At 43.3% G+C, this 15,790-nt stretch overlaps 1 protein-coding gene across 1 annotated transcript in view; it reads left to right on the top strand.

Annotated features, from left to right (window-relative positions):
- Window positions 1–1,230: 1,230 nt before the first annotated feature.
- LAPTM4A (lysosomal protein transmembrane 4 alpha) overlaps window positions 1,231–15,790 on the top strand; it is a 29,056-nt gene continuing 14,496 nt past the window's right edge. The window contains exons 1-6 of the mRNA XM_019520793.1: window positions 1,231–1,392; window positions 7,574–7,694; window positions 10,594–10,670; window positions 10,749–10,871; window positions 13,555–13,650; window positions 15,160–15,258. Coding sequence (XP_019376338.1) covers window positions 1,294–1,392; window positions 7,574–7,694; window positions 10,594–10,670; window positions 10,749–10,871; window positions 13,555–13,650; window positions 15,160–15,258 — 615 coding nt within the window. The 5' untranslated portion in view covers window positions 1,231–1,293. The remainder of the gene's footprint in view (window positions 1,393–7,573; window positions 7,695–10,593; window positions 10,671–10,748; window positions 10,872–13,554; window positions 13,651–15,159; window positions 15,259–15,790) is intronic.

The following is a 15,790-nucleotide window of genomic DNA, read 5'->3' as shown; positions in this document are numbered from 1 at the left end:
AGATATTTGATTGATTCCCCATTATACCCTATGGCCGGATCTCTGAGGCAGCTCCGAAGCTTCAGAGCCGCTTCGGCTGGATCGAAGTGGAAACCTGGTCCAGAGTTACCAATTGGATCCCTGGCATCCAAAGCAGCTGGATCCGAAGCAGGATCAAATAGCTGCCTACTTACACAGGCCTAGCTTTTATCTGTGGATCTCAAGGTGATTAAGCAAAGTGCACCAGTTTTATGGATGGGGAATCTGAAGCAAAAAGTGGGTAAGGGATTTATACAAGGTGCTGTGGTGAGTCACTGACAGAACTGGGACTAAGGCAGGGTAGGTATGAGCCCGTTGATGAACTAAATAAGATGTATAGAGAGCACAAGCTTTCGTTAGCTCGAGTTCACTTCATGAGATGCTGAATTGGGAGCTGTTTGGGCTTTTTTGATTATGCTACCTGATACTCCCACATATGTGACAGTTTGATCCCAGAACTCCCTAGAAACGCTTGCACAACTCTGCCCTGTCCTGTGAAGACACCTGGCCCACTTCAGCTACCTGCAGCAGTACAGGTCTATGGAAGCACCCGGGCTACTAAACCCTGGTAATGAGGTCTAAACCCCAGGACAAGAGAGAAACCACAAATCCTGTCCCCACGTTAGCTTTCGGTTGGGGCGGTGGCCTTGGAGACCCAGCGCTGGATGCCAACAAAGGAGACCACCTAAGCGTCTCTCCAGGTCCAGATACCAGTGGAGATTCAAGTGCTCCAACATGGCACCCATGGAGCCTGGATTTGGAGGAACGAAGCACGGGCCCCTGCAGGCGTTCAGCCGCTCTGGACTCGGCCCAGCTGCTAACAGCGGGAAACAGGCACCTCGTGGCATCCAACGCCCTTAGGCCGCCTGGCTTCCCCGGGGTTCTGCAGGGGGCAAGGGGTGCCTGGCCCTTGGGACCTGACCTCCCCAGAGCCAGGGGCGGTGGCTGGGGACAGGCCCCGATGGCATGCAGGAGGGAACAGCTGCCCGACTGAGCCTGGGGTGGGGCAACCCCGCCCCATGAGCCTCACCCCCACCTCCCCAGGGGCCAAGCCGCTTTCCTCACAGCCTTTCCCTTCGGCGCCGTGCAGCGATTGGCCAAATCAGCTGCCAATCACGTGTTGCCCTGGCAGCAACCCCTCCCCCTATTTGTGACGCATTTCTCCCCCGCTGATTGGTCGGAGCGGCGGTGACGCGTGCGGGCCACACCCCCCGCTCGGCTGAGCGGCTGCAGACGCCGCGTTTAGCCCGACGGGGAGGGAGTGTAGTTGTAGCCATGACGCTCAAGCGGAGCCGGGACCGCTTTTACAGCACCCGCTGCTGCGGCTGCTGCCACGTCCGCACCGGCACCATCATCGTGGGCACCTGGTACATGGTAAGGGACGGCCAGCGGCGCGGGAGGGGGTCTTTGCACTGCGCATGCGCGAGGACTCGTCCGTTGCCTGGGAGCCGGGGGGTGGTCGTATTTCTCATGCGTCTGTGGCCGGGCCGGTGGGCTGCTGGATGCGCATGCGCGCTGCCACCGCCTTGTGCTAGGAGAGCCTCGTCCCGGGGTCCGGGCATGGTACCCTGGGTGGATGGGGGTAGATCCCAGGGGCTTATCTCAGCCCCCAGCTGCTTAGGCCAGGGCCTGGGCATACAGGGCATGTGGCTGGCGGGTGCATCATTGTGGTGGGGGTGCACCTGGGCATACAGGCTCCCTGAGCCCCGAAACCCAGGGCCTGATTCCTTACGCTCTTGAGGGCGGCTGATGGAGGAGCCTAAGGAGGGCGGCCAAGGTTTTTGGATCAGGTGGTGGGAGGTGAAGTTTGAAGACTTGTGGTGGGGAAGGGCCTGGAGAGGAGCAGGGTGAGGTTGGTTAGCACAAAGGGATTCTGGAAAGCCTGCACTGAAACCTCTGGGTGAGGAGATGTAGGGAAAGGAGCTGCCTGGGCCCTTGCTCCTGGAGCAAACTGCAGAGGGTGCTGGGGAGCAGGGAAGGAAGCCAAGAGACGAGGTAATGGGCATCGCTGACTAGTGAAAGGATACACCAGGAGCTGAGCTTGATGTGGAAGGCGGTAGGGAGTTAGCAATAAGATTGCTAGGTCGACCTAAGTGATCATTGCACTGTGCAAGGTGATTCCGTTTTGTAATGGAAACAATGGCACCCACTCCTCTGGCCTCCCCAGAGCCATACAAAAGTCAAAGACAGCAGTGATTTTTGTTATGGTCCTGGGTTCTGGAGAAGTATTGGGAGGAGGGGAGTAGCACTTAGCAGGAGTCAGATTAAAAAATAATAGCCATTTTCAGCAGGAATAAGGAAAAGGTGAGTGCTGTTTTGTCCTCTTGGGTGTCAGAGTAGTTAGTGTGGAGGAGAGGTGGCAATTAAGCTTCAGTTCAGGTGCAGTTTGCCAGATCCACACCAAATCTTCATGTAAGTTGAGAGGGACAGACAGCCCTTTTGCCCACCCAAACAGCATTGGTTATTTTGTCCAGAGAGGGCAAAGCACCTGAGCTCAGAACTGTAACCCTATAAGATGTGAGAGGGGTCATGAATTTTAGGTCATACTGAGATGGGGAAACACCACCATCAAGTCAAGTCAATATATTTGACTTGGGCAGGCAGAAATGTATAAAGTGAACTGAGTAGATAGGAAATCACTGTTTTCTACAAGAAGTTGCAAGAAGAACTATTCTGCTGTCTGGCACAAAAGAAAGAGTGGTGATGAGAACAGGCCCTGAACTGCTGTTCTCTGGAGAAAATGAACCTTGAGCTACAGTGATATTTATTTATTTATTTATTTATTTGCTGCAGGACAGGAGGGAAGAACAGTAATGGAAGTGGATGGGGGCAAAGGAGAGAGAGGGAGGATGCCCTAATACAGTTGATACTTGCTTGCAGCAGCAACAGCCCCTTACCAGTAACATGTTCTTGAAGGATGTTTTCCATACCATGTACTTGGATAACACTCCCGACAGCATCGTTTTTCATTTAGAAGCAACATGGTGCCAGTATGTTGCCAGCACCGGGCATTGACTATGTAACTATAAGAGGTATTGACATAGATTTTGGTTGCAGAGAGAAGGAATGAAGTAGTGGGAGTAGTGAGAATTGAAGGGAAGATGGTATACTGAAACAATGGCAGTATTTGTATTATACATTGGTGTGTGTACTTGTGCTGCTAGTTCAGAATAGATGCGTCAGATTTAACGCTAAAGAAAATCTTACATCCACAACTCTGCAAAGAATTTTTTGGAGACATTTACACTTTGACTCTGCTTGGAACTGAATTCTCTTGTGAACCTTGGTCAGGTGTTTAATGATGTTTAGGGGCTTTTCTGGGATATTTATGCCATGTAGCAGTTTTTGTTTGCGATCTTACTCTCATTGCTGTAAAATGTGTTGCTGAAGCTCCCTTTTCATTGGGTATGCTGCTTTCCAGATACAAGAAGCATGAATTATGTGTTGGCACTATCAGATCAGAATTTAGTAAACAAACTTAAGTAGTAGCATTGTCTCGGTGGGAGGGGCTGTCTAATTCTGGCAAAAAGCTTTAGTAATTCATCCAAAACAATGCAATTGGTACCAGATTTTAGGACTCTGGGGAGAGGGGCTGATCTGATGACACCTAGTTCATCATGTGGTTGGTTTGTTTCTTTTGAGCAAAACCTCTCAAAAAGAAGAGGAGGGGAGAGCTTAATTGGTTTCAGTAATACTCAGATTCAGAGGTTGACAACCTTTCAGGAATGGTGGGCCAACTTAAAATAGTTTGGTGCAAAGGCAAACCATTGCTGCTGTAGCAGGCTGGACACAGTCTCTTCACTGGTTGGTTATTGCTGACACATAAGAATTTGCAGTCTGCAACCTAATTCAATTAATTAAAATGAAATTAGTTTTAAAATACAACTACTACCCTCCCCCTCCCCCATGTCATTAAAAAACTTCTGTTGAATAAGAGGAGGCTGACACATGCAGCCATTTTAGGGCAATGTAATGTCTTTGCATTACAAAAAAAATAAGTTTTTTTTTTCCAGTTGTTTAGTTCATCAGTGTGCACAATTTAGGACAAATTTAATGCTTAGAGAAGCCTTAAAATTAGAGCTTTGAACCATGAAACTGAAGTACTCTCCTGTTTAGGCATTAGAAACGCTTGCTAAAGAACAAAACAGTCACCACTGGAAGGTCAGCATTTGCCAAAGTACTGCACAATGTATCAATTTTCAAATACCTAAAACAAGAAACCAGTAGGTAACTCATGATTCTTTAAATGGTAACCATTGTAATCTAGTGGATTTAGAGGAGAAGAAAAAGGTAAACAGGTCTGTAATTAAGCTGGACACATCTAAACAAACAGTTTGCACAGATTGGTGGTCATCCTGAACCTCTTCTATAAGAATCACAATTATAAAAACAAGTAACCTTAAAAAAAACTTTTAGCTATGAAATATTTGTTTATTTTATTTAATGGGACAAAGATTTGACCCTTTCATGCTGAGGCCTTAGCAAAGGTAGGGTAGGAAGGCTGCTCTGAATGCTGAAGTGAGCTGCTTGCTGTTTTGGGTGGGTGTGATACTTCAGCTCTGTGAATTCCACATTTGTTTTTCCTGTACCATTTTTTTTCCTCATCTAGGGTCTGTGTAAACTGCTACAGCAAAATGTTTTAAAAGCCAAGTCTAAAACTGGCTGAACCTGCTTTACAGTATAAATATGCTTGTACATCTAGTGATGTTTGACATCGGGACGCAAACAATTTGACCCTGATTTTCTATGTGAGGGTGGGCTGCTGTGGTGGCTTCAGTTCATTCCATGTGAGGAGAATGAAAATCAGACTAGACTCTTATTTGAAATCACTGGTGGTATTGAATTAAAATTCTCTGACTGAGCTTTGGGTCTTACCTGTTCCCCAGTAGATAAATATTAACTCCTAGACTTGGATATCTTAAGTAGCCAGAAAATAATGCTTGAAATTGAACCAGGATTAGACAGAATATAGCTACCAGCTTAGCCAGATAAGTTATTTGTCTGTCCTGGGAGCTAATCTCTGTATTACAAGTGTAAAACTCCTAATCAGAAGTAAATTTGGAAAGACTTCACGCTCCCCATCCCCCGTCCCCCCCAGGTGCAAGGCAATTCCCCCGTTTTGGATAGACAAAATATTGTGAAAATTCAGTTCAGGAATAAAACTAACTTTCAGTGAAATGTCAAGATTTTTTTTATCATCCTATCTATGCTACCAATTTAATGGCATTGGACATGGTAGAATCTTAATTCATCAAAAGTATCTTAAGATCCGGCTTTTTTTTTTTTTTTTTAGTTTCCAGTGCACCACAAATGGGTATTAAGAATGAATACAGATATGCTGAAGAGGTTGCTGGTTGTACCCCTGTTGGTCTAAGGACATAGGGAGGCAAGGTTATTTGGGTTAGATGTGAGCTCTTTTATTAGACCAACTAAATAGTTGGAAAAAGGTTCTTTACCAGCTTTCAGGTACAAATACCCTTCAGGCACTGGGAGACTCTGCTGCTGTAATGAGTTCTTCAAGGTAGAAAAGAAGCTTCTGCTAGCCTGGGGATGCTCCAGCCCTGCTCAGCATGATGCCAAGGGGCTGGCTGGGGCACAAAGGTGCTTCATTATGGAGCTCGCTGGCAGGCAGTCCCCACACTGAAGCACCTATATGCCCCAACCAGCTGGGTCAGCATTTACACGTTACTGCTCGTGGAAAAAACTCAGCAGCAGGATAATACTTCTATTTACCAATACTACCCTGCTGCGGAGTTTATTAGTTTCTTGGGGCCCAGTAGGGCTGCACATGTAGACAGATGCTGAGATGTTTATTGTGGAGCTTGTTAGACAACTCTGCAGTAAACATCTCATGTAGACATGCCCACTGACGCTTCTTCAGTAGAAATGGAGAAGCTATTGTTGAGCTACTCAATAGCTTATGAGGGAAGAGCAGAAAAAGGCAGAAACTCCAAGTAGGAAGCTTGAGATACATTTGTTCATCCACTATTCTGCAGAAAGGCACCGAAAACACTGTAGCAGGGTTAGGCTTGTCCAGTAGTAGGTAGGTAGCTATGCTAAAAACAGAGGTCCTTTGGAAAAGTTTTATGAGGAACAAAGACTTTTATCAACTCTGCAGTAACTTGTGTGAATAAGCACCAAAATAAAACTAATAGAAATGGGAGGATGGAAGGGATTGCGATTCCTTGTAGATCAGTCTGCCTGTCCATCTCCTTTTCTTTTCTTTTCTTTACTTTTCTTGATTTTTTTTTTTGTCTGATTTTTGAAGTAGCCTGTGCCTGTGAAACAGGTTTTAACTGAAAGCTTTTTTTTCCAATAATTTTTTTAAACAAATACATTTTAATATGCCGAATGCAGAAAACAAGAATCTTGTTAAATGCTGAACAACAGTTCTTACAAGCAAGTTTAGCTTCTTAAACAAGCTGCTTTAGTTTAAAAAGAATTCAGTAATTGTGCATAAAACTGCCATTATTGCATCAGATACTCCTGGAATCTGACCAACAAACAAGGGGAATTCTGGTTGAAGTACTTCAGTGCCTAGAAACTGCAAACCCATATTTTCTAGGACCCCCTGTTTAAATGCATCCCCACAAGGTATCATTTCTGAATGGAAAATGTCACATTGAAAAATTGCATTTTAACAAAGAAACGATGATAGATTTCCTACTTTACATTCGTGATGAATAACTGAAATACTCCAAGTTAGAAATGAGTATTATAATATTGATAGGGAATCTTTTATTCTTACTCAGTTCCTTTTCTTTCTTTGTGGTATTACGGGTATGTCTTTGAAACATTTCTGTGATTTATGTAGCAACACTAAACCAGAACAGGGGATTAAATAAGATTTGGCACTTATTTGCAAGGAAATATGAGCCTTATAAAGCATCCAGCCGTAAGTACTTTTACGCCTGTTAAGTTGATTTACCACAAGATTCCAAGGGATTTGTTTATGATACAGCTTGCTTAAACTCTGCAGCATTTAATTATCCTTTCTTTTGATCCCTTCTGTGTGCAGGACCTGTTTCCATGGAAATCATTGCAAGTCTCTTCAGTGCCCCAAACTGGGGGTGGAGTGGGCTCAAGAGTCTCTTACTTGTACATTAGAGCTGTAATAGTGGGGCTTCCTTGAAAGACACATTTTTCTCTTCCCTTACTCCCTCTTTTTCCAAGGACTAAGGCCACTTGAAGGTAGAAAAGTACCTCCTGAAACATAATTGGATGGTTATAGACTACATTTAAGTAACATTATTTAATGTTATTACGTAGAAGCTGCCTTTTTAAAATCTGTGTATTGTGTCCCTTTAATATCTGTTCCCTCTTCCCTGCATGTGCAGTGAGACGGACATATCTAAAGAAAGTTGCATCTAGTTTCACATAAGCTGTAACTTAAAAATGGAAAAGATGTCCTAATACACCTTTTTGTTTTGGTTTTACTAAAACAGCTTTAAACTACATATAAGGTCAGTCCAGCTGTCCTCTGAAGAAGAGGCCAACTGTTTAATTTTTTTTACCTGAAAAACTTTGCTTGTATTGTGACTGTAATCTTTCTTAGGTGATGCATATGCTGATGGGAATTGTGCTGACTGTAGAAGTGACCCACCCAAACACAGTGCCAACGGTTGACATACAGTATGAAGTCATTGGCAATCACTATGCTTCTGGCAGTATAGCTGGTAGGTGTTTCATTTTTCAGTGTCCCCCTGCTCAGTTGAAACTAACGAAAGTGTTCTGTTCTCATGGCATATATTGCAGTACTAGTGTGCAATCCATTACTAAGCCGGGATGTATTGACTGACAAAGCATTTTATTTATTACAGTTTGGGGGAGATTCTGCTGTGGCTTTCAAAAAATCAGTTATAAAATTCTTAAGTAAAACTTTTTTTGTGTTGCCTTAAATTTTGATTTCAGAAAGGAAATCTTTAATACAGATTTTGCTTCTTTTTTTAACTAAGCCTTATTCCACCCCACTTCCCCTCCCCCCGACTAAACATTTACTAGCCTCGTCTCATTTGATCTTTAACTGCATATGGATTAATTTGTTTAGCTTAACTAGGAACTGAACTGGTAGTTGCTGAATTGGCAGGATTCTTGTTACTTTTCAAATTGTTCAGAAGCTAACTGTGGCTATTGGGTATGGTGAACCTGAAAAAGAAAATAACCAAAAGATTGGAATATCGTTCCAAGCTATGAAAGCTGTCTTGACAGCTTAGACTTAGCCCCCACTGTTTTTTGAGTGTCTTGACTAATTAAAGAATTAATGAGAATGAACTAGTATAGAGGAAAATCACTGGGGGAAGATCAAGCAATTGAGTTTTTTTTTATACACTTCATTCCTTTTTCATGAACTTCTTGGTTTCAAGTCCCAGGTAGATTGGGGAAAAACAGCTGGTTACAAGAGTCATAGCCTATGGCTTAATGATTACATCTTTGCAACTAGTAGGGTTTTCTCTTAAGTATGATGCATTATAATCAATATTAGATATTGAGAATGTTGTGTGAGGTGTCGTTTCTTTAAGACACCCAGAAACAGCATTTTTATGAAACCAAGACTTGTTCCCTGTCCCAAAATTGACACACCACAGGAAGTGAGGGTCAAAAAGAAGTGAACAGAAGGCTAGTGGTTTCTATAGCCACGTAGTTACTTAGTATCAAAGCTTGATTGACTCATTGTTGCTCTCACTTGGTATGGAGGGCAGGGAGCCATGTATTTAGAACCGGAATGAGGAAATGAAAGTATGGGATGAGGTATGTTCCAAGGAACAAACTGGAGAGTCAAGAATGCCTCAGTCTTTGCTCTCGGTATTTATAACTTGTTTTTCAGAAATGCTGAACACACACAAGTGCTACTGTAAGTCAGTTGACACTTGTATTCTGACTTTGGAAAAAGTAGGTGCCCCAAATCCAAAAAAAAAAAAAAAAAATCAGGCTGCTAATCTTTGTTGCAGTTCCCTCAAGTGCATACTGTGTTCAGGGAGCCTGCTCCCTGTGTACCAAGCAATCTGTGGTGATGGTCCAGCAGTTGTAAAAGAGGGAGTTGCTGTAGAGGCTTATAACACTGGAAGGAGAGTTCTTTCTGTCATGACGCACAGTATTTACCCAGACTTCAGAGCAGGGAGGGTGCAGCATGGCTTCATTTGTTTGGTATGGGGTGTGGCTTATTAAACTGATACCCCGAGCCTCATATCAAAAGCCATCCAGAGATGGAGTATTGCTGTAGCCATTATCATGCTGTCGTTGTAGCAGGGATCTTTTATTTTGAAAGCTTACCTAGCATCTCTCCCAACTATACTGTCAATCCGCTTAAAGATATCGCCAAAAACTACTCACTGTGTTCTGCGGAGCAGTGCTTTTGTGCTCTCACTCATGGATTTCAGCCTTCCAACCACTTCTGTTTCCTTCTTTTCGGTAAAGGGAAATTTTCCACGTGACACAGGATACCATATTTTTGTTTAAAGAGCATCTCTGTTTCTGCAGTTAGTGCAGTTAGTAAAATTTATCTGACACTTGATGTAAGTTGTACTAGCTTAATAAAATATCTTATTGTTACACATTGACTTGATTTAAACTGAGTATCTAATACAGTGGAAACCAATGCAGTTATAATGTATGCTTATCCATAACTAGGCTTGGCAGAACTTGATTTTTATATTTTTTTAAAGAACTTTGATGGCTAAAATCTATATCTATTTTTAAACTTTTATTTTTATTGCTTTTCAAATTTTCAGGATTGTGTGAAATTAGATGTGCGTGTGCACACGCTCCTGCTTCCTTCTTCAGCCCAGTACATAGCAGGCACGGGGGAAGTTGATGTTCTGCCAGCTGTCAGCCTGCTGCCCAGCCCCTGTACACAGTGCCGCCAAATTTAGTGCCTGCTTGCCTTTGTCTCATGGTGGTTACTGCCCCTTTTCTCCTGGCAAAGAAACTTCCAGCTGCTATAGTGGCAGCTGCCTGCTGCAGCCAGTTGCCTGCTCTGCCTGTTGGCTCCTGCCTGAGTTTGTAAGGAAGGGCCCAGTTGCCTAGGACCCTGCAGGCACTGAGCTCAGGGGCAGGGGTGGGGACAAATGCACATTGCCCAGCCTGCTCTCTGGCCTCCAGCCGCTGCTCAGCAGGAGCCCACACTGGCACTGTGGCAACATCCTGTTCTTGCATCCCTTTTTATAAGGTTTGATTATTAACAATGGAAATACCTTTTTGTCAGTCTGAGTGAGAAGTGAAATAGACTTTACTGATTAAAAATCAAATTCTGCCAAGCCTATCCATAACATCTAGCTATGCTTCAGTCTTAGATTAGCATGGCTGAACTTGTACAGGTTGCAGAGGTCTTGATGAGGTGAGCAGGCTTCCTGATATGGTAGGGGCTTTCCACAGTAACTCACACTTGCTGTCCATTGATAGTTGTTAGATAACTGAAGTGGCTTGAGCCAGACTAAAGCCATGTGCAATGTGAAAACCATGAAATAGTCCAGTGTGTGATTAACAAGAGAGCTGCTGAAATCCTTAGTTGCAGTATTTGGTGCTTAAAGATGGGGATGAGCTATTAATGTAACCTTTTGATTTCTATCTTTAATTCAGAGCATGTTTGTATTGTGTTTGCCCTCTCCCTCCTCATGTTCACAATCAGCGCAATGATGGTGTATGGAGCAATTGCTGTAAGTATATTCATGGATTTCAGTTCTAACTTTTGTTGCAACTTTCAGATGACTAAACTCCCCCTCTTATTTCTTCAGCATCGAGTGGGCTGGCTGATCCCATTCTTCTGTTACCAGCTCTTTGACTTTGTCCTGAATTGCCTGATTGCCATCAGTTCTCTTACTTTCTTGCCAAGAATTAAAGAATACCTGGATCAGTTGGTAAGTACTTAATTAAATTAGGCTTTATTTCAGAGCTAAAATGATACCCTCATATCTGTAACTGGGTCATCACTGAGCATTAATAAAAAACCATGTTTATTCTAGGCAAGTCTTTTTGTAGCCAAGGTACTGTAAATGCTAAACTGACTTAGTTACACTTCCATGTTCAAAAATGATGAATTCAAAATGGAACAGGAACAGAGAAGGAATGTTAGCATCTTCATCTTTGTGACCTTTCTTGGTATAAAGGGAGACTAACAGAGCTTGACTTGTTTGTGAGAAACAGGGCTGTCCAACTTTGGAGCACACAGTATGTGCTGTGGGGTCCCCACCCCTCCCTTTCTCCCTCCATTGTGTTGTGCCTCATGGCTGGCCTCCAGCTTCATAGGAGCCCCAAGCCACGGGCTTCCTAAGCTCTGCAGGCTGTGCTGTGCTGCCCTGTTCTCTAAGACCAGTGGCAGGAAGCAGAATATGGAGGCAGGAGTCCAGAGACCCAGTAGCAGTAGCCACTGGAGTGGGCTGGGGCAGGAGCCTACGGTCTGCAAATAAATCCTTTGTGGGTTATGTGCAGCCCATGGGCAGCAAGTTGACCAGGTCTGGTCTAGAAAAATGGAAACTGATTGAGGATGTAATTTGCCATTTTCTGTTAACGTGTTTGGGGAGATGAAGGGCAAAGTAAATGCCACAGATGGAAAAAAAGAATGGTTTAAGCTAAGGCAGTGTTGGCACAAGAACAAATAAGTTCTTGCTAGCACTACAGATGAAAGGGACTTGGGGGTCATGATTGACCACAAGATGAACATGAGCCTTCAATGTTATGCTGCAGCTAGTTAAAGCAAGCAAAACGCTGGCTTGCATCCATAGATTCTTCTCAAGCAAATCCCAGGACGTCATTCTCCTGTTGTGCTCTGCTTTGGTGAGGCTGCAGCTGGAGTACTGTGTTCAGTTTTGGGCTCCACAATTCAAAAAGGATGTGGAGAAGCTGAGAGAGTGCAGAGGAGAGCCATGTGCATGATTAGAGGTCAGGAGAACAGACCTTATGATGAGAGGCTGAGAGCCATGGGACTCTTCAGGCTGGAAAAGCGCAGGCTCAGGGGTGATCTGATGGCCACCTATAAGTTTATCAGAAGTGCTAACCAGGATCTGGGGGAACGTCTGTTCACCAGAGGGCCCCAAGGGATAACAAGGTTGAACGGTCACAATCTCCTCCATGACCATTTCAGGCTGGACATAAGGAAGAACTTCTTCACTGTCCGAGCCCCCAAGGTTTGGAATAGACTACCGCTGGAGGTGGTTCAAGCACCTACTTTGAACACCTTCAAGAGACATCTGGATGTGTATCTTGCTGGGATCCTATGATCCCTGCTGACTTCCTGCCCCTGGGGCAGGGGGCTGGACTCGATCTTCCAAGGTCCCTTCCAGTCCTAATGTCTATGAATCCAAGTATAAGCCAAGTTTCGTACCAAAACTTTGGCTGAAAACTGATCCTAATGGAAGTGAGGATCTGGAACAGACCTGTCAGAGTTGTAAAGAAGAAATTTTACTGAATGGAATTGTGTGGTAAAAAGTGCCTTCCATCGCACGGGCCAAAATTTGAGCTACGACAATTTCCAGTCTCATGTTCCTAATATTTATCCTAGATGGCTTGCAACATTTGAATCTGAAAAAATAGTCATTGGGTATTTGTGGTCTGTTAATTACACACTAGATTCCCCCTAAACTAGAATAGTATAAACCCTAAATTGATTTGGATCAGTATCAGCTCATTCCGGTCAGTCTCTTACACGTTACACATTCACTTGTACAAATGTTCTACTTGGGGTTCTTTCTGCATGAGGAGCAGTCCCATGCCACCCAGATATAAGTCTGGTCAGGGACTTGGGACAACTACAGCATAATTTTTTTTTCCCTTCTCTTTTCTACAAACTTTGCATAAATCCTTCCACGTGATTTGCCCTATATTATATTGAAGGAGTTGGAGGTGGTGGGGGAGCAGGGCGCACCTACTCCACCCTAACCTCCCAGCTTAGCCTGACCCAAGCTCATGCTGACCTAGTCAGTGTGTACAAAACTCTTTTTCACCCAGTAAAATATGTAGTTTTTTCCAGAGTAGGATTATGTGCTCAGCAGCTCTTTGAAAGAGCACAGGGTGATGTGATTGCCAAGAGTTTGAAGGATGGATTTAGTGGCAGTTTGAAATCACAAAGTGACTGATCACAAGGAAACTACCAGAAGAAACAGGTGTCTACGGAAAAGCCTTGTATCTTGTATCCACGCCCGCTGATTACTACAGAATAATTTTACTCAGTGGTAAGGAATAGACCTGTGACCAGCTCTGCCAAGCTAGCTTTCAGCAGTAGGTGCTACTCTAGTACCTGCTCAGTAGGTGGCAGAGGGCTACCCGAAATTAAGAAAGTGGCATGGGAAGTAGAGATGAGTATACAGGAGGGGATGTACTTTACCCTAGAATGAAATGTCTTGGGTTGCAAAAGACAGTGAATTAGAGAAAACTGACCTTGATGCACATAATAAATACATCGTGTATCTTCACCTGTGGGATAAATATGTCTTGGAAGAGGATGAGGGGAATGAAAGTACTACAAACTCTTAAGTTTCCCAGCACATGTGTTGGAAAAGTATCAGATATTATTTGTTTGTTCATAGTAGTGTTTGTCTTAACTAGCCAGATTTCCCCTACAAGGATGATCTCCTTGCACTTGATTCAAGCTGGCTCTTGTTCATTGTCCTGGTGTTCTTTGTTTTGAATATCATCTTAAAGGTAAGCTAATTGTTGGATGTTTTGTTTTTTAATTTATAAATGTGAAGTTTCTGGAATGTCATCAAGCTGTTGCTGCAAGTGTGATACTTAAAACATTGGTTAAGCAGTGTGAACAAGGTTTGGAGTTTCCCACTGAAATAGGGTTTCCACTTTACATTTGGCCAAGTGAAATTTCTAGAAAAACATCTGCTGTAACTAATACCAATTTATTTCTGCTGCAGCTCTCCCTAGTAAGATTAGAAATTATGGAAGTCTTTTAAGTAAGGTCTCCAAATTTTCATCTCTATGCAATGACCATACTAGAAGGTATAAAGAAATACCTTTAAAAGCTATGTTTGTGTCTAAGCCTGGATAACTGAATCTTGTGTGTTATATTTTACACTGGCTTTGTTGGCTTATTTTGGGGGTTTTTTGTTTTTGTTTGTTTGTTTTTTGTTTAGAATGCATAATAGATTTTTGTGATTCTTAAATTAATCTCTTGGATTGTGGTAAACTGAGTGTCTTTCCCTATAGAGATGTTTAATTAAGGAAGATGGGGCTAACTCTAACCAAGGCAAATATGTTATTTTTTTTTTCTTTTTAAATTCAGTCTCGTATGCTGCAAAAGAATTCTCTGGCAGCTTGCCCACCTACGTTTTGAAATTTAGACGTATTAGTTTCTCTGTATGTTGCAATTCTTTGAGCAAATGAAAATCTCTAAACTTTTTAATAAAGAAAGAACTTTCATACCTTGCTTGCCCATAAGTGGGCCAGTACAGCAGGCGGATAGTTGAATGTGAATGTGCAGGTAACTCAGACCATTTGATCAAGCCCAGTTCCTAGTCCGGAGAGCCACCCAGCTAAGATCTTGTGGTCTTTTGGAATAAGGGCACAGCTATATCTTAAAAAAAACAAAAAAACCAACAGCAACAAAGCAACCCCCCCCCCCTTCCCAGCAACAGAAAAAATGAAATGTGGACTTCTTTTCTCTGGTACCCAAACATAACAAAATATAAAAGCTTTTGATGGAGACATAGGCAGACACTGAAATGGCAGACACAGTGGCAATTTTTAAGGATTTTTTAATAGGTCTAAAAGTCAGTGCCTTCTGTGGAATTTTTTCCCCAACTAACCTCCTAGTGCAAAACAGTGTCCAGATGATAACCAGATGCCCCAGCAGCAGGGCCCCAGGCATGAAAAGGGGATCTAAAAGCTTCAGTTGGGATGAGTAGAATATTTGGGTGTAATTTAGCTAGGCTTTTTTGTCCTTTTGCCTTTGTCCACCTGAAATAGTAGAAACATCAGCTTGTAACTCCAGTAGCACTTAGGCCCTTGAAGCATAGCTGGTTGGCTACATTTCATGTGAAAAGCCCATCCCAAATTTTAGACAAAATCCAGCACTGAGGTGGGTGATGCTAGTGATTTCAGTAGGGTTGCACCTGCTTCTGTCAGGTGTGAATTTAACCTAGTATCTGTTTTACTTTAAATGGCTTACTTTCATTGGGTTAAAGATAACTGTTTGTGTTTCAGGCCTATCTAATTAACTGTGTATGGAACTGTTATAAGTACATCATCAACAGAAATTTGCCTGAGATAGCAGTGTACCCAGCATTTGAACCTCCTCCACAGGTAACATTTCTTCCTATAGACTTGTTATGTGACCTTTGAAATAATAGGCAATTGCATCTGTGTATGCTTTTAAAATAACCAGGGATCCTAGCTTTCTGCAGGGGGCAAAAGAGCAAAAATCTGTGGAAAAACATTTTTTTAAAAAAAAGTGTTTTTTCCATGAGTAAAATGAAACAGATAGGGACTTACTGAAACTGGATTGGAAGCGCATAGGGCAGCAGCACCTTTATTCTCATTCTTCTTGCTGCATTACCCACCCACCGCCATTGATTGGCCACAGGGCAGCCCTGCACTTCACTGCTGATTGGCGAGAGGCAAAAAGTGCGGTAGAAATGTGTTTTATGCTTTGCACGGATCAGAGTTGAGGCATGGAGCTGCTGGGGCCCTACAGTCAATCAGCGGGGGGGAGGAGGGGTGCAAAAGGTGAATTCTGTGTTTTTGTCTGGGAAACGGATTTCTGAAATCAGATGGATTGCAGATTGGCTGAAGGGTCGTACTCAGAGGGTGGTGGTGGACGGGTCATATTCAACCT

The sequence above is a fragment of the Gavialis gangeticus genome, unplaced genomic scaffold (genome assembly GCF_001723915.1).
Source record: "Gavialis gangeticus isolate Ggan-Ray unplaced genomic scaffold, GavGan_comp1, whole genome shotgun sequence".
NCBI lineage: Eukaryota > Metazoa > Chordata > Crocodylia > Gavialidae > Gavialis > Gavialis gangeticus.
Note: the sequence above shows the minus strand (reverse complement) of the source record. Positions and strands in the feature narration are given on the sequence as shown.